Here is an 18,479-nt window from a genome sequence, read left to right as displayed (position 1 = left end):
GACCTACTTGACAATTGATGTTTTTATCGGTATTTCTTGAAAGCTTTTGAGATAGCCTTTCTGTTACTTGCCTCGGTGTCCATCTCCACGTTCCGTTATGTCTACCTCAAAATGAAAAATGTCTAGTAAAACGCATATTTTAAAATGTGTCGGGGAATGGAAGCAAACTATCCAAATGATAAAAGAAAATGTCTTTTCTGTTTTAAACATAATAAGCTGTAATTTATTGAGTATACAACTGTATCATTGGTATATTAAACAATGTAACATTTATACTAAATAATTACAAAAGATAAATTTGATTTGTAATACATGCATCACATTTTTATCGTTAAGTTATGGACTTCCTTTCCTGTACAATGCTTACAAAGACAACATTTATTCAATTACAATATAAAACTGATAAATGTCTTTTAAGAACAATAACAGCACTTGTCACGTCATTCTATTGGAATATCAAAATTTACAAAAGACATTTTATAATAATACAAAACATTTACGACGATAGTTCTGTAATTATATCAACACTTACCACAGTATTTTTATTACAATATCAATACTAACAATTTTCTTTTACATTTTCAAGTCATGCCATGTTTTTTTTTTAAACTTTGACCACAATATCATAAATACATTGACCTCAACGATAACAAATGACAAACATATCATATCACCTCGAAAATGACCTACGTTTTGACTGATAAAACAGATTTAACAGTTTGTTCCTTTCTAGATCAATGACAGATTAATGTTCCCGTTGATGTCGAGGACGGGATCCGTTGCTGTTTCTGTTGGTTCCACTTTTGTCACTATCGCTTTGCTGGCTATCTCATCCCCCGAGTTATTGAGATCCCTGGCCTCGCCATCAAGTACTTGAATTATTTCCGGGTCATGTCCATGTTTGACCTTTTCACCAGAGCCTATCTCGGCGATGTCAGAATTAATGGCCGCTAGAGTTTCTTGGCACATGTACCTCAGCATTTTAGGATCAAATATCACCTCTCTCTCGGCAGACAGACGTTGAGCTTTCGACCCTTAGACAGAACAATAAAATATAATCTTGGTTAATTAACGATAAAAACATGCTACTTGACATACAGATCATTATTATACACAACGTTATGAAGATCTGACGTTGGCCGGTAAGGGTCATGTTCAGTTGACCTCAATGCTTACCGTACAAAGGTATATTTTAGCCAATCAAAAAGCGTCTCCAATATGCCTGTTCGGCAGTGTGTGCAAATAAAACAGGCTATCGAAACAGTTTTGAAAAAATAATTAGCCTCTGGTCTATTTGTTGTTTTGCTTCTTCCTTTCCTTCCGGGGCATTGTTCGTTACAACAATGAAAAATCCAGAAAACTACGCATACTTTGTCCACTAAACCATATCGTTTTGGACGAGAAGTGGCTGGCGATGGGCGCAGCCATTTTAGTTTGGTTGACATTCGGGACACTCGGATATTATCTATTCAGTGGGGACAAGCCATGAGCTTTCCGAGGGAAGCAGAGTCTGGCAAAATATTTCAAGTTATGAATGGTTGGTCATCTGAACACGACCCCTGACCGACCAGTCAGATCTTCATGACGTAGTGTACCATGATGATCTGTATTTCAAAGATAGTAATAGGAATAACATTGATACGTTTATTATTAAAAAGCAGTGTTTTTGAACGTAGAAATTGAAAACCAAATATTAAAAAAAATCTAGGTCAGCACGGATATCCTTGAAATAGTACAGGAAGAATAAGACCAGGCGTTCAGAAAGAGTTTGCGTCTTCTACTTAATACAGAAGGATTTTATGCAAAGAACGCCTCAACAGACGCCAGATAAATGTCTGCTTACACCCAAAACTTTCAATTTTCTTTTTTTTCTTTCCTTTTTTTAAATTAATTAAAAAAAAATATTCGTGTGAAAGCATCTATAGCAGTTAGTCACGAAATTACAGCCAGCCATGCCTCTTCCTTATATGACTGGCTGTGGTGAGGACGTTTAACAAACACAATAACATCCATTTGGGCAATGATGTTGAAAAAAGTAAATGTTTACGATATTTTAGTATCAACAAAAATTGAATATTTGTTGTGTTATTAGTCTGATTGAATCCTCACATTAGCGAGAGAGTAGCATTAACCAATGTTTACACTTAAACACTTACCGATGTCAAACGTCTGTGAGCCAACCATGTCTGGGTCTGTTGACTTGCCGGGGAGGTAACTGGCGTTGTCACAGTGTAATATATCTGCCATAGTGCTGAACCCCTCACCGCTTTGTACAGCGTTTCGCACAAAGTAATTGCCGCTGAACTGAAACCGACCAATTTCATAGGGTTATATATGAAATATTATTTCATGGCCATGAATGAGCGATGTGGCAAAGCCTGGGCATTGGTAAAGCATATAACCTTCTAAGATTGAACAATAACACAAAAGCGAATTGCACATCTAAATATAGTTTTATTAAATCATAAAAGTATTGTCGAATAATTAACATTAAAGCATATATTCGTTCGATAGACTAATTGCTTAATTAATAAAATAAAAATAACAGAGAATACCAACATAAAAACAAAATAATAATTCTAACTCCAATTCGATGAAAAAACGAAGGGAAAAACCGACATAATAAAAAAATCATAATTCTAAATCAAAGTCGGAAAAACGAAGGCAAAAGCAAAACATGAACAAAAAATCTAGATCTGCACGGAGAACCTAAAAATAGTACAGGAAGAATAAGACCAGAAGTTCAGAAAGAGTAAGCGTCTTCTGCTTCATACAGAAGGATTTATGCAAAGTTAACGCATAACAGACTGAGAGGCCAGAAAATGCCTGCTTACACCCAAGGTTTTAACCTACCTGCTCTGTGTCAGGGTCGAAGAGAACCCCTCTAAGGACTCCGTCCAGCTCCTTATTCTGTAGCTCAAGTCTTTGGATGTAGCTCTGTTGTCTTACTAGAATCATCTTCAGCTCAGCTATCTGTTGGTATAAATCAGTATTATGATAATAGTGCTTTCGGCCTTTTGGGTCAAACATCCTTCTCCATATACGGATTTCCACAGTTTGATCTCATTTGAAGTAACACATTTTTTTTAATAAATAGATAAGTTTCTAAGTACGCTGCAACATTTTAATGACTTCTAAACTTTAAACTGCACAGATGACAAGTGGTTGATAAATTGTTGTGCAAACTTCCACATACTAATGTTCAGGTTTATCTGAACGGCTGCATTTTGACCAACCAGGTTCAGCTCAACCTCCGTTCTAGTCATCATTGCAACGAAATTTGGTGACATTTCATTTCACTTATAAGCAGGTTTGAAGGAAAATATGTTACAAATATTATGGGGTAATCTTGATAGATTCATAAACATGAAATATTTTGGGGGAAATAAGATACACAACTATGCATGCTATGATACTGATCAAACTAATCATATTGTGTTGAAATAAATGCAGTAGTTTAGGAAGAATTGACCACAAAATAGTTATTTTTTAATAAAGGTTCAAAGATTAATCAAATTCGGGTTCCGAATGAAATTATTACATTCTTTTTGATGAGCCTGTTTTCACCATAAGACATAGATTTATTTATATCAATTCAATCATGAAAATTTAACACACAATATATCAACATTACATGGTATAGTCCGTTCAGAATGACCTGTCGTGTTGATTACAGACGAGTCTATAGTCATTTAGGGGAAATAGGTGCTTTGTATATATACATGTATATATGTTAGTTTTTTTTATAATGTAACAAACCATATCATCAGCTGCATCATTTGTATTTATACTGGTCTAGATTTAGCGGCAAAACTGTTAAGATGTGAACAATTGATCACATAGTTACTTGAATATGTGTTACCCATGCATCAAAAGTAAATGATACAATCCCTGTATTGTCAATATAAAATTGTAACAAAAACGGATGGTCCAAAACAGCACCCTGCTGGACACAGTAGTATTCCGTATCAATATATTTTGTTAACACACCTGTGCAATCATGGAACTACCCACTTTGAATATTCCACAAAAAGGTCAACGCGACAGGTCATTCTAGTTTACCTATATATGTTTAAACTTTCTGTAAATATTTGGACAAGGAATGTCAATGATTGGTCATAAGTCCAATAAAAAGGGCCCGAATGACAGAAATGTGTCCAGATGCACAATTCCAGGGTAAAGTTTTGATATGTATAACATAGCATTGGAATCGGCCACAAGTAATCAACCTGTTTGTCAGGACAATTCCCCCTTAAACTTCCGGACAAACAGGTTAATCCAAGTAACGACAACCCCAACCTACTTCGTTTATAGAGTATAACCTCGAGACACCCAACTCGAGCTATATATAGAACATAATATATACCTCATTTTAGATTTACATATTGCGAGACTCATCTTGAGAGGTGTATATATGATGAGGTGAGACTCGTCGTGAGATATATCTGGCTATTTACCTTCAGCTGTCTGGAGAAATCAAGTGCCATCGCATGTTCCTGGTCACATCGCCTTTTCTGAAGAATATCCACCAAATTATTGTCTACCTTGTCCAGGGTTTTAACGAGTTCGGACTTTCGGAGAAGTCTATCACCAACTGCAAAAATGATAACTTTTAGCTTAGTGGCAAAACGTATGTTTGTTTCGTGGTTTTATATTTGAATTTATACTGCAGCTAGCGCGCTTCATTAAATTTGCATTTGTCTAGCTGGCATTCATAGCTTCCAATTAACAGCAGTTCAATGCGTGAATAAAGACGGGCGACCAGTGAGACTCCATCAAATTATAACAAACAAAACCCGGGAAGAAATAGAAGAAAAGAAAGAAAGGAAAAGCCAAAGAGATATCCATTGTGGTATTGGGAGCATGGGAGTAGCTGCAGGTCAGTTGCGATCTCCGCTTTGTCCCCTGAGAAGAATTCAAGGAGAAGAGAAGAAATCATCGATTCTTCCTGGGAGGGGGGTTAGGGGTTAGGAGGGGGGTGCATTTTTAAGTCGCATCCTGCATTTTTTTTAAGTCGCATCCTTATTCATGGGTTTCTTCAGTGACCCCAACAAAAAAACGTCGGTAAACCACACTCGATCCTGGAGGGCCGAAACACTAACGACACAGATTAAGAATAAGATAGAGCAAATATATATATACATATATCCCTTGATCTTTCCTGGTAGACAACTTATACAGCGCTTTTTTACTATTTTTGTTACAGTGATGTTATCAGGATAAAGAACATGCAATTAACGTCAATGTTTACACAGTGTCTTCGTGTGAGTGGTCTTTGTATCGTTCCGTTGAATGATTCATTGACTGGTATTTACGTATGGGGCTGTTGTTATATAGCTGATGTAGAATTCAAGCCTTTCCAGCGCTTGTGTTCAGTCTTTATTTATATCCTTTATCAACCAAGCATTATGATGACGCAGTTTTTGTTAATTAAAAGTTACCCCTTTTCAAAAAAAGAAAATCGCCTACCTATTGTATTAAAATATTGTGTAGAGTTATGTTATCTTGTTAAGATAAGGGATGGATTTTAGGTTTTATAAACAGGTATCAATGGCGAATTTTGTAAATTATTTAAGAAAAAACATCTTTTAAAATCTTGAAAATTATTGGCTAAGGACTGTTTTATATTTACTCTTTTTTTTATTAATTATTTTTTTAATTAAGAAAAATCATTCGTAAGAAAGCATCTATAGCAATTAGTCAAGAAATGACAGCCAGTCCTACCTCCTCCTTATATGACCCTGGCTGTGGTGAGGACGTTTAAACCACAGGCGTCTGTTTCTGGTTAATATTTATAGAAAAAAAATGTTAGCCCCTACTCCCTATTATAGCAACCTTGTTGATATAGGAGGAGTATGGGCTATTTTTTTTTCTTACTTGTATTAACTAGAAGCAGACGCCTGTGTTTAAACAAACACAAAAACAGCCATTTAGGCAATGATGTTGAAAAAAAGTATATGTGTAACATATTCGTGTAACAAAAATTAAACATTTGTCGTGTTATTAGTCTAATTAAATCTTTACATTAGCGAGAGAGTAACATTTACCACGATATTGATCAGCATACTGCGTGGAACCGGATAATGCTATTTTGAGTTGTAGTTGCTACTGTATTTGCGATAGTCATAGAAACCGTTCCACTTCAGGTAGATCAGCGACGTCAGTACTTACTTAACTAAAGTGACATAAGTGAAATAAACAAAATATAAAAAGAATCTTCCTCGTGTCTTTCGTGGAGGAACATAACCTCATGATCACGTGATGAATATCTGAACATTCAGTACACTTGTGGATTTAGTATTATTTTTTATAAAGATATGAATATAGGTAGTAATGACTTTTCCTTCTTCACGTTATGCCGCATGATTTTCTTTTTTTCTTTTTAAGTTTAACAAGTGCCACAGTGCACGAATCATTCCCTTATTCCTGTGGTTCTTTCTCAAATGTACCTATATGACAATAAGCTGTAATTTAAGTGGTTTAACATCCTTTCAACCATTGTCTTAAGAAAACAATCAAGTAACAAATCTAATCCCGATTCTTAATTGGATCCTGCGATAATTAGGCATATCCTACATGTATTTAGTATTGAGTCACATTCGTCACATCTCGGCGAAGTCCGTGCCTACGATGTACATCAGAGTACCGGAATCAGCCGAAGTTAGCGTTGTAAAGGATCTCTACACTCTACACTCACTGGTATCGTGGAATTACAGTACTTTATACTCAGGTCATTCAATAAATAATGTCACTACACGGCTCCCGCATGAGCAAGAAATGAAATAGTACAGTGGCAATTAAGGCACATCACAAATTTACAACCACTAATAACTTAAGAATTGAGAAACTTGGGCATGACTTTCTGACCAGTGACATAACATTTGAATATGAGACAAAATTTGAAAAACGAACCTATGTTAAGGTTTCTTAACGAATAATTCGTGCTCAAGAAATTTTCCTTTGTTTCTTACATTAACATACATTATATTACAATATAGTACATGTATGGACCGTGGTATGGAAATTCGTGACAAGTCCCTGTGTATGACCACTTGCCCTATTCCCCAAACCTTGGACCATGTGACTTAGTCCATATTACCTCCCTTGCTTTCGGCCACAGTAGCTCAATCAGTTAGAGTGCCGACCACGTAACCCCGGCTAAAGATCCGAGGTGCGTGGTTCGAAGCTCCCTACCCGTGTCAGTTTGTGTTTCTCGGAAAGCTGAGAAACGGTCCGGTTTATGCTGTCGTGGTTGTGTCCTTGGGCAAGACACTTTACCATAATTGCTCTTGATGGCATGCCACGGGCCTCCCGCTATTAATCAATGAGCTAGTCGCCAACTACTACAAGGAGACCCCGCCTCAAAATGACCCTGTGATAAACACAGCAAATAAACAAGCATACCTACCTCTCTTGCTCAGAATGCGTTCACTCTTCCGCCGGACGTCCTCGTGCTGTTTGAGGGCGGTGATGACCTCGTGTACCTGGCGGCCCTGGGTCTCCAATTCAGAATGTAACTGACTCCTAACTTTGATCCAATCCTTCTCCTTCTGTTCTATGTATTCCTGGTAATCAAACATACGTTTACACGGTTAATAAAGCAATTCAGAAACATTTTCTTTCATTTTTTTTTTAAATTTTCATTTGAAAGACCAGTAATTCTAAATTTTCATATTGTTAATAAAAAATATATAAGAACGTATTGTTGGATTTATGGAAAAGAATCTTAGCTGAGGAAGTTTTTTTAGCTTCTGTAAACTGGAGCCCAAAGAATGAAGGATCAAGGGGATAACCCTTTACATTTGTTTTCTGACCTGCATATTGTTGTGGTCAGTTTTCAGTGAGTTGTAGAGACGCTGCACGTGGGATGCCCATGAATCCATTCGTTGTGAGTGTTGAGTTGCTAAGGCTCCCAAGTGAACGGTTTCTGCATTGAAAACAAAGATTAAAGCATTCAATTTTCAAAATTGGTAATGAATTTGATCTTCGTGGCCGAATTGTTCCTTAAATATTCCGCTATATACAGAAAAATCAGCTTAGAATTTTTTATTTTTTGTACATTTTAAAAATACTTTTTACAATAAAAAGAGCTGCGTTTAAAAAGATGTTTAACAACTAAGTTTGTTCTGCTGGATGTTAACCTATAATCATTGACCTACAGGTATCAAAAATCCGAAACATTGATTACAACTTTTCACGATTATCGATTTTGCTTCTGTAATGTCGATTTTTTTTTTCAAATTGCGATTCAAAATTAAAACTTAAAACTTAGGCAATATTATTATACTGATTATATTTTATATCTTTTGTTGGTTTGAATCAATCCGAAATTAAGTAGACGAAACATAAAAAAGAAGTAATCTTGTGGCCTCACAAAATCGTTTAAACATCGTGTTGTATTTGACCCTTATTCTAAGAACGACTCTTTATTATTGTCAATCGCTATTCAGCACCAACTTCGTAAGGATTGCCGTGTTTTTGTCGAGATATCTAACATCACCCCAAAACCCTCAATATCAGCCACATGAAATGATGGACTGGATATTAAATGTTTCATATTATGACGTCACTTTACGTATCATAATATATTTCTGTATCCCCAGACCCACGTCATTCTGGGAACGGTTTAGACGTGACGGGTAGGACGAGAAGAGTCAATGATGATGACAGAATTCTGAACGCAGTTTTAAAATAACAATGTTAAGGTTACTTCAATAATTTGTTGACGTGACGTCATTCAATTTAGATCCCTCTCAGCTACGCTGAATGAATTGAGGTCACATTAATAATTATTAACCTTGCGACTACAATATCATAGGCTACGTCAACATTGTATGCACATGGGGCACATGAGGAGCCCGGGGTTTGCTGGGGGTGGGTTGGGAGTAAGTTACCAACTATTCGAGTTACCGTAAAGAACGATAACTCCAGGCAAAAATTTAGGGCTGTAGTGATTCGATCCGTTGGTTTTCGGTTTATTATAATTCCACAACTCTCTATTGATATTTTACCAGGATTCAATAAAGTATCATAATTGAACGAATAATGTAAATAATTCGCATTAACTTTTTTTCTGTAACAGCTTTTTAAAACATGCAGGATTTAACCAACTAGGCGCCATTTCACTTTTCATTCAATTTAAGTGATCAATACCAATGAAACGATCACGTGATATCCCCGTAATTAATTAGTGATATCACTTATAGAGTCATTGATATCACCGATTCATTATATGCACAATCTATAACTCTGCGACATATTCTAGACTTACCATTCAAACGTTTTATTCAAAGAATTATCCTGAATTTGTTGATAAACTGATTTAAAAAAAATTGAACGTTGAATGATACTGGTATCAAGTTTATTTTTATATGTTTCCGTTGCCGTTTAAACACGAAAATTCAAAAGGTTATATACTACATGAATTTTCACAACATCATTTTGATGATATTTTGGTAAGAGTATGAATAATGACGATGTCATGGCAATTTAATTTTATTTCTATAACACCTGTCGGGACATTTTATTTGATTAGATATATAAATTTGATAAACGCCAATATCTTTTTACCTCCAACTTCATTTACAAATTCCTGGAATCGGGAGAACATATCCTGCAGTGTTGAATTCAAACACACCAAAAACGACCGCATATCCACAGCCAGATTACATTTGGTATTGTCCTCATAATCATGTTCCTGCAAGTACTCGTCACATTCTGTCTTTTCCTTTTGTCCTTCTTCGTTACATTCTTTTTTCTCCACTTCACCAACATGTTCCTGGGCTGATTCTTCTTTTTGTTTGTCTGAATGTGTGACATTGTCTTCTGTTTCCTCAGTAGTTTTATCATCATTTTCAGCAGAAATATATTCCCTGTCGGAGGTATTGACACACTTGTCAATGTCGGTTTCTTGCTTGTATTTGTCAAAGTCATCTCTGTCAATATCTATATGAACACAATCTTTCTCAATAGGCGCCTGTTTTACATCAGCATTACAGATTTCTTCTTCTTGCGATTTATCGGTATCACTTTCCGTTATCTTGCTTTCAATTTCTACAGTAGCGTCATCTACACAGGGGCCGGCTTCTCTCGTACATGTATCGGTATTTCCAAAACTTTCGTACTGATGTTCGATGAATGACACAAAGTTCTCAAATTCCATTAAAATTGACTGCATACCACTGAAAGAGTCATCAATAGCAGTGTGTTTTGTTTCAAGACAATCAAGTTTCTTATCATATTCGTCAAAGAAACTTTTAAATCCTTTATCGCCTAACAAAAAATTGTCATTTGGTATATTGTCATCAAGTTCAACCGAGTGTAATGAATCCGCAAGGTTTGACTCCTTATCTGGCGTTGTCATATAGTTCTGGTGCATAGGAAAGGATTCATAATATGCTGGTTGAGTGCCTTCCTGGTTCTTGCAAAGAATGTCTTCGCTTCTAGAACGTCGTAATAATTGGACTCCTTCGTCAAAACAGCTACAGTTATTATCAATTCCAGAATGAACCGGGAGTGGATACTCACAGTGTTTCCCACCATTCTCCGAGTCCAATGACAATTCTTTGGGAATGTCAACAGTATGTTGTCTGCTCATATTTGTACTTGTGCTTATGACAGGCTTCCAAAATTCGTCCGTTGCCTCTGGAATTTCTTCGAACGAGTCATCCAAAACATCGCCAACCATTCGATCTATTTCATCTTCCCTATGTTCGTTATCGAAGGAAGAATCGAAGTCCACAGTTTCCGCCGCCATTTTGATGTCGCCTTCAACGCGGAACCGACCAAAGAATTTGTGACGTCATGATATCAATATGACGTCAACGTGTGTTAATCACCCGCCATTTTTCGGGTAGTACGTAGAATAATGCCATATGTGTGCAGGAAATATAATGCTTGCTGTTACAGTTTCTAGAGTAATAGTTATTAATTAAAATCTATCGCTAATACAGACATACTCGAATGTGTAAAGTATCATCTGTTCATGAAATCAAACATTATTTGTACTTGTATATAATTAGACTATGGCATGTAAAACTTGGATCTTATGTTTTGCCGTGATATAAGGTTACGTAAAAAATGCGATTGGTATCAATTCATGTTGTAAAACTTTCGCTTTGTGTGCTCAATCTTGTGACTTGTATTGTAAAACCTGTTTTTATGTTGTGGAACTTAATCCTGTAATTATACATATATTATGTTATAATATCAAATGTGGTTATAAATACATACAGTGTAATGTATAATGTACGTCATTTCCCGCGTCGATCGGGATGTTTCATACGACCCAGACACAAGATACGCAAAAGTTTACCAATACAAATATTGATTTGACATTAACACGCAATATAATCATGATTGCGTGTTATACTTATACAAATGTAGTAGAGCGTATTTACTATGTGTAGACTATCCTCTCCTGGTTTACCTGTTCCAGGTAGCATAAATGTGAAAGACAATAAAGTAAATCGTAACAACAGAGTTTCAATATAGTCCTTTGAAATTGACTTTGCCTTTGTTGTGTTATTAAATTGCAATAGTTGAGATTTTAACATCAATAAGTAAAGCCATAGTCAGATCCCACCTAGACTTATACATTTTATAATACTTAATATATAAAATACGAAAATTCTTGACCTGGATTTGACCATGCGGCATTGCCCTCTTGATAACGAGACACGGGCTTGTCAAAGGTACATGTACCCTCGTACTTACATTTTGTACACAGTATAAGTTGAATTAAAGTCAGTGGGGATATATATTCATAAACTCCAGAATTATGAAACCAAAAACAGTTAAGTATCCGCGTGATTTTAGCACCCAGAAATGTATATTCCTACAGTTTGATAAAAACTGAAATTCATTGACATAGTGATGAAATCTGGAAAGGGTGGATGGAACTACACCATGCCTTCCTTATAAAATGTCTATAAAAGGGTATGATATAGAAAACTCGCCTCGATTCATCAATATGGTGTTTACAATTTTACATGTATTTATTTTAGATTTGCGTAAGTTATCTCCCTTGAATACATACTTTGAAGTTTTCTAAGCAGCCAATTGGCTACTAGATTAGATTAGATAGAAAATACTCCAAGACCAAATTCAAGACTGCCAGTTTGGTTTCACAAGTGGTCCAATGGGTCTGTATAGTTCACTTGCTGCTGACCTTTTATGATTTTTATCGAACTCATCAGGATCAGTCCCAGACGATGTTATCATCCTACATATTATGAATAAAGACTATGTTCAAAGATTGGCCAGCACATTCCAGTATGTATGGTTATTGGAATTTCAATTTCTTTCTCCACTGTGACCTTGACAAACATGATAACCTTTATTTTTAGCACATCACTGACCTAATAAAACAAACCAAGGCCTTTTAGAGTTATTCAAAAGAATTTTTAAAGATTTTAACAAATTTTAATCTAATGACCTTGAAAGTTTGTCAAGGTATTCATTTGAACAAACATTTCATCATTCAATTATCCCAGTATATTACTCACAAAAAATATGATCCTGGGCCTCTTCGTTATTCAGAAAAGTTATTTAAAGAAAAATAATTATACAAGCTGATAAAATAAATAAGATAAAAACAAAGATGATCTCATTAGAAGGTTTAATTACATCATCATAAATTTAATACAGACATGTACAGAACAAGTGAAAACCTTGAGTTTAAGAATAATTATTGCATGAAAATATATTAAATCCTTTCTATCAGCTTTCGATTTCTATAATATAAATATCTGATAAAAAAAGGAATATTTAGAACAGTTTAATCTGAGAACCTGAACTTTTTCAGCAGTGAGACAGAAATTCTGAAATATAATTTGAAATATAAGTTAAGTCATTTAAGGCATTCAACTATTATATACTCTAAAATACAATATGTATACTCAACAGTATTGATGAAATAGTTATGACTGGGATATAGGATAAACTCTTAAGTGTATGGGAGCTTCTTAAACAACTTCTATATTGTGAGAAGGTTAAACATTTATTTTTTCAAGAACTTGATTGAAAATTTTAAATGCTTCCAATCTTGAGGAGTGTAAAAATAAAATTACATATCACTGGAATAATTGAAAGATAATCAAGAAAAATATTTGTATTATCTGAAAATATTGTCCTTTTCCTTAAGGATGTAACTAATCATTATAGTAACAAAAACAAAATTATTTCTTTTACCTAAAGGAATATATACATAAATGATAATAAATAATAAAACAAAATTATCATTTGCAGACTTCAGATAATGACAAGTTGTTTTATCAAAATATTAAATTTAGTTTTGCATTATGAACAATAATTTCACTAACAAGCATTGTTCTGCTCTCATTAGATTATACATATAAAGTTCTTTCAGTCTAATGAAAAATTCAGCAGGATTTAAGGGAACAGAAACAACAAGCACATTAACTATTCAGCACTGTAGGTTTCATGCACAGCCACATTTTGGTTTGACTGGTTTCAGTTCGGTACAATGATAATGTTGCTGTAGCGGTCCTCTATCAATGTATATGTGGCAGATTTTAATGTAGAATGATGTTCCAGGTAGTGATTTGATACGTTCAGAGAGTTATACAAAAGTTTTAACCCTAGGATGAGGTTGGCATTGATAACTTTGGTCCTTCTGGGCTAAGGAAATTTCTAGGCTGGATGTATCCATCTTGCTTTTCCCTGTAAAAAGAAAGTAAGAGAATTGATAAATCTTAATTTCTCTCTATGCAATTATACTAATAATAGAAAAAAGCTCCTCTGGCAATCATCTAACTTGATTGAGACATTGACAAAAGTCAATTGATAAATTTAAACCAATGTAAGACAGACAATGCCATATCATAACACTCCTCTCAAATTTAGCCTGGCATATATTGAAGCAAAAATATCAACTGGAACCATATACAATGTATATATAATTAATTGTCCATTGTTTGTAGGCAGAATGCGGCATTCTGATTTTTTCATACCTCTATGAAAAAAATCCGAAAATGGCACAAAATATGTGACGTCACAAGACAGCCATTGACATTGGGTATTGATTTGTGAAAAAGAAACCCTTATAAGATCAGTTCAGTTTGTACATAAAACAAGATTTAATTTTGAAAATCAATTTCAAAAATTAATTATAAGCGTTGATGTCAATTATTTTTTAGTTTCATAGGGGTATGAAAAAAAATTTGTTTACAAAATTTTGTAAGAATCCATTGCAAATACATTTTTTTTCATACCCCAATGAAACTAAAAAAAAATGATATCAATGCTTAAATAGCATTAGCGACTTCAATCCGAGAGAATGATATACTAAGTTTAGATTCTTTGAGCATGACTTCGAACTCAACTAGAATGTGGTCAAATAAATATAACATTCATTTAAAAGGAAATGTTATTGCCATTTTGTCAGCTGATAAATTTTAGATTATACAAAGAATTTGTCTATTGGTAAAAGTCATTAGAACTGAGAAGAGTGGGCTTGCATCCACACGCAGTATAATCTAATACTCTACTTTAATATACTATTGCATTGAACCAATATGTATGTTTGTATATATATGCATTACCAACAAATTACTTATGTCATTATTATCATGCATTAAATTGAATTGATTATAAATAAAAATTTCATTTACCTGGTGTTGTTTGACTATTTTTGATTATTTACACCACAATAAATTTGATTATAAAACTAACCAGCTGAGTGGCTGCCCACATAGATATCCTAAATATAAAATCCTTAGACATGATGACTTACACATCGTATTTGAGGTTGGAGAGAGCATCATCTATGTGACCCTGTGAAATGTCGCCATCTATCTGTGCAAGGTATGTGTATAACTCTTTAAATAGGGGGAAAGGTATCCGGGCAGGGCCACCCTCAGGATCTGCTGTGAGGATCTCACACACAAGCTTCATTGCATCTGTCAAGTTCTGAAATACATCAGATATGTAAAAAAATGAATTATTATCTTAATAAAATTGGCTAAAAAACTGAGTACATTAAAAAGCTAAAAAAAAGTTATATATCAAATAAGAAAGGATAATTGGTTGGAACCCAGTTGATCCTGATAGGTCTTCATATAACTGGTCCACTAGTGTCTTCATAAATATGCATCATTACTCATAATCACTAGTGTCTTCATAAATATGTATCATTACTCATAATCACTTATACATACACATGAGTACAACACCATCTTTGCAAATCAATGATAAAAGAATAATAAGACTAGTTAATCAGTTACCTCCCCTAATGCTGAACAAGCAAGTGTGAAGAATTTGTTCCATTCCACATCGCCACCAAAGCTACCGATTCTAACAATCTCATCGAACTGTTCCTTAGGGAGTGCTACATCTTGCCATTTTTCTTCCACCACACTCAGAGGGACTGTCTTCTTGGGTCCCAGCTGTCAAAAAAGAAAACACTGTCTTGCGAGAACAAATTTGATACAGTAAATCTAATAACCTATTGTAAACTATTTTGTCTACAGGTCCTTAGGTCGGAGTGATATTTTTGTCCTGTTTTACAGTTGAGAACAGAGCCCTAAGTAACAGGTGCCTCCCCTAGCTAAAAAATGAGTTATTTTCCCAAAATGAAGAAAAATGTCATAATGTCTTCCCAATGTTACAGAAAATATTACTATATATATCTTTCTGATTTAAGCAGGCATACACTGTTGGTTTTTTTTCAGGTAAAAAGTATACATAATGTAATAGCTTTCACAGATTACAGAAATAATACTAAATCAAAGCAGGAATGATGGGTAAACTTTGTGGACCTGACTTCCAAATTCATCTGTTAATTTGTCCAGAATGCAATAAAAATGCAACATTTATCTTAATATGACAATCTTTTTGTTGATTTTTTTTAGGTGTGCTTCTTTATGTGCTTTATCAGACCTTGTAAATACATGTAGTGAGTTTCTGATTCCCCAACTCTACACTACCTATATTTTCAGTGCTATAATTTCTTGATAAATACTGTTAAGTCAGTAACACTATAGCTTTCCTACAGCTTTCCTATTGCTTCAGTTGATTTTCTTGAATTCTTTCTTCACCTGTTTGTTCAAAACTCTGAGAAGACCCGGCGTCAAACCAGTATCTGTCTTTTGTGTGGCCACTGGCATTTCAAGGCGTTCTTTTACAGGAGGAGTTTCTCCTTTAGACATGGCCCTGAAATAACTGCAAGAAAGAGGGAAATAGACATGAAACAATTTACTGAATTATTGTTTAAATTCAAAACTATCAGGAATGAGGAAGTCTATCCCAAAAAAAATCAAGTAAGAAACTTGAACTGTCACTATGATGGCTGACTTAGCACCTGCTTCCCAATCTACCCTGATTTCCACTCTGCCCCAATCACTTGTTAATTATGATAAAAAGGGGTAAAATAGCACAACAAATCAGCAAGCAGAGGTGCACAACTTGAGAGTATGTGTGCTGACTACACAGAAATTTTGTCCAGACAAGATTATAACCGTCTTCAAACATAGGAAAAGGGGCATAACTGCCATAAAAATTACTGATTCAAGTGCAGGCACTCAATATCTTTGGATGCTGACTACATCAGTGAATTCAAATTTTCTAAAAGTTAGGATAAAAACTAAATACCAGATGTTAGACACTGACAAAATCGTATCATGGACAGATGAACAGAGACATATAACCTAATTCCGGTCACAGGGGCTCTGTTTCAGGACTTTGAGAAATACATATGACATCAGTTAACAACCACAACACTATAAATTCAGTATTCATATACATTCTGCAACCTTATAAAAATTGGGTTTATCGACTAATACACCTGGATAACCCTGATTTTTACAAGGTTTCAGAACGTATATGAATGCTGAATTTATTGTGTTGTGGTTGTTATGATATGTCATATGTTACTCAAAATCCCAAAATGGAGCCCCTGTGATTCCAGTATACCCCCTGACTTTGTCTGGGGGGTATCATTACACTTACTACTGATATCTATAGTCACAGAAATGTAGATTTGTTACAATGAAAAATTGTGTTTGTACTTACGCTGCTGACCAAGCAAGGACATCCTTGGGCTGTGTGCGAATGGCTGCCTTGGTGAACTGCTTGAGAATATCAGGTAGAGATGGAGGGATATTAATTTGTTGTGAGCAGTAGTAGGGTTCATCGGGATTGGAAGGCATGCTTGCTGTTTGGCTATGGAGAAATAAAAATTGTTATTATAAATATATTACAACATCAAAATGTATTAGCTGACAAGTTTGGTAAGAATTGTATTATTTTTTTCCTTTTTTTTCACAGGATTATTTATACTGATTATTTGTCATTTAATGAATTCATGCCAATCATATCAAAATTTATACTTAAGGTAATGTAAATGACCTGGGTATAAGGTTATAAGTATGTCAAAAATGTAATATACATTTAAAAAAAAGTTTTTATCACCTGCATGTATTACTGTACTGTACACACAAGCCAAATCCTTAGATATTATTTTATGAATGAAAAATAACAGAAAGACCCAACAATTAAATAAGTAATAGCTTACTAATGACTGGTAAACAGAGGAACAGCTACTATAGCTATTGCAATGGAATACATGTGGTTTAAAATTATCTAATACGTTCTGAAAAGGAAATTTGACGGGCAAATTTGGAGCCCTTGTAATAGATTAAGCAATTAAAATATCAAATTGTGCTAGTTCAAATTGAGAATACATATATACATAGTAACTGATCCATGAGGCTATGGTTATAATAGTTTAACAGGGCCTGAACAAATCTCCTAAATGGTAATACATATAATATTGTACATTATTACTGTACATGTATGTAGGGCTTTTTTCTCTCGATTTAAGATTGGGGCTATTTGCCTGATTTGGGGAAGAAAATTGGTGAATTTGTATTTTTCAGGAATAAACTGTAATATTGTGGAAGTTGGCTTCAATAATAAATCATTTTAGCTGGGAATTTGGTCCATAATCAGCCCCAAATGTCCTGCATATATTATGTTGGACTTTACATCAAATAAAGTACATGTAGGTTGCATCTTTACATATTTAAAATTAATGATTACATGATAATGGCATGAATTTTCCGTTGTATAGTTGGTTAATGATGTGATGTTTTACAATGGATTTCGAAGATATGATTTAAAATGAATCTAACATTCGATATGTCTGATGTACACAGTGACAGTAGCCACTTCTGTGTCAGGGGTTTTCTAACTTTTCGTGTTTCATTTTCCTTCGTAAACAGTGCTTTTCAAATCATTAATCGACTTAATAACTCTTTAACAAAATGTATATACGTTTCTATTACATTCGTTTAAATTTCACACATTTTTTTCGATTATAAAACTCACCGTTTACTCGAGCAAGTCAAAAATCCTCTCTACCGGATGTGTTAGTTGTTGTTGCTAGCAACAGCTCTGCGCAAGTCATCGAAATCCTCTGGTTCCGAGTCTTTAAAGCGCTTGAGATGTTATGTTTTCAA

The 18,479-nt window shown here is 34.5% G+C and overlaps 2 protein-coding genes across 2 annotated transcripts; both read right to left on the bottom strand.

Moving 5' to 3' along the window:
* Positions 1-207: 207 nt before the first annotated feature.
* Positions 208-10,776, bottom strand: LOC117336834. Its single transcript, XM_033897493.1, has 7 exons — positions 9,571-10,776; positions 7,815-7,927; positions 7,409-7,565; positions 4,458-4,594; positions 2,854-2,973; positions 2,157-2,304; positions 208-1,034 (listed from the first exon to the last, which is right to left on the bottom strand). The coding sequence occupies exons 1-7, from the start codon at positions 10,754-10,756 to the stop codon at positions 730-732; spliced, it is 2,166 nt and encodes a 721-aa protein (XP_033753384.1). The 5' UTR covers positions 10,757-10,776; the 3' UTR covers positions 208-729.
* A 1,826-nt stretch (positions 10,777-12,602) lies between these two features.
* Positions 12,603-18,433, bottom strand: LOC117335811 (ropporin-1-like protein). Its single transcript, XM_033896013.1, has 6 exons — positions 18,349-18,433; positions 17,032-17,181; positions 16,059-16,182; positions 15,246-15,407; positions 14,756-14,931; positions 12,603-13,683 (listed from the first exon to the last, which is right to left on the bottom strand). The coding sequence occupies exons 2-6, from the start codon at positions 17,166-17,168 to the stop codon at positions 13,602-13,604; spliced, it is 681 nt and encodes a 226-aa protein (XP_033751904.1). The 5' UTR covers positions 17,169-17,181; positions 18,349-18,433; the 3' UTR covers positions 12,603-13,601.
* Between the last annotated feature and the right edge of the window lie 46 nt (positions 18,434-18,479).

The sequence above is a fragment of the Pecten maximus genome, chromosome 10, assembly GCF_902652985.1.
Source record: "Pecten maximus chromosome 10, xPecMax1.1, whole genome shotgun sequence".
Lineage (NCBI taxonomy): Eukaryota > Metazoa > Mollusca > Bivalvia > Pectinida > Pectinidae > Pecten > Pecten maximus.
This window is presented reverse-complemented; position numbering and strand designations above follow the sequence as displayed.

Coding starts and splice junctions, on each gene's coding strand:
- LOC117336834 (XM_033897493.1), bottom strand. CDS start 10,756: ATGGCGGCGGAAACTGTGGACTTCGATTCTTCCTTCGATAACGAACAT. Junction 7,566..7,814: donor CTGACCACAACAATATGCAG/GTCAGAAAACAA, acceptor TTTGATTACCAG/GAATACATAGAACAGAAGGA. Junction 2,305..2,853: donor TCGACCCTGACACAGAGCAG/GTAGGTTAAAAC, acceptor GGTCGGTTTCAG/TTCAGCGGCAATTACTTTGT.
- LOC117335811 (XM_033896013.1), bottom strand. CDS start 17,168: ATGCCTTCCAATCCCGATGAACCCTACTACTGCTCACAACAAATTAAT. Junction 16,183..17,031: donor GTCCTTGCTTGGTCAGCAGC/GTAAGTACAAAC, acceptor TCTTTCTTGCAG/TTATTTCAGGGCCATGTCTA. Junction 14,932..15,245: donor CTTGTTCAGCATTAGGGGAG/GTAACTGATTAA, acceptor GATGTATTTCAG/AACTTGACAGATGCAATGAA.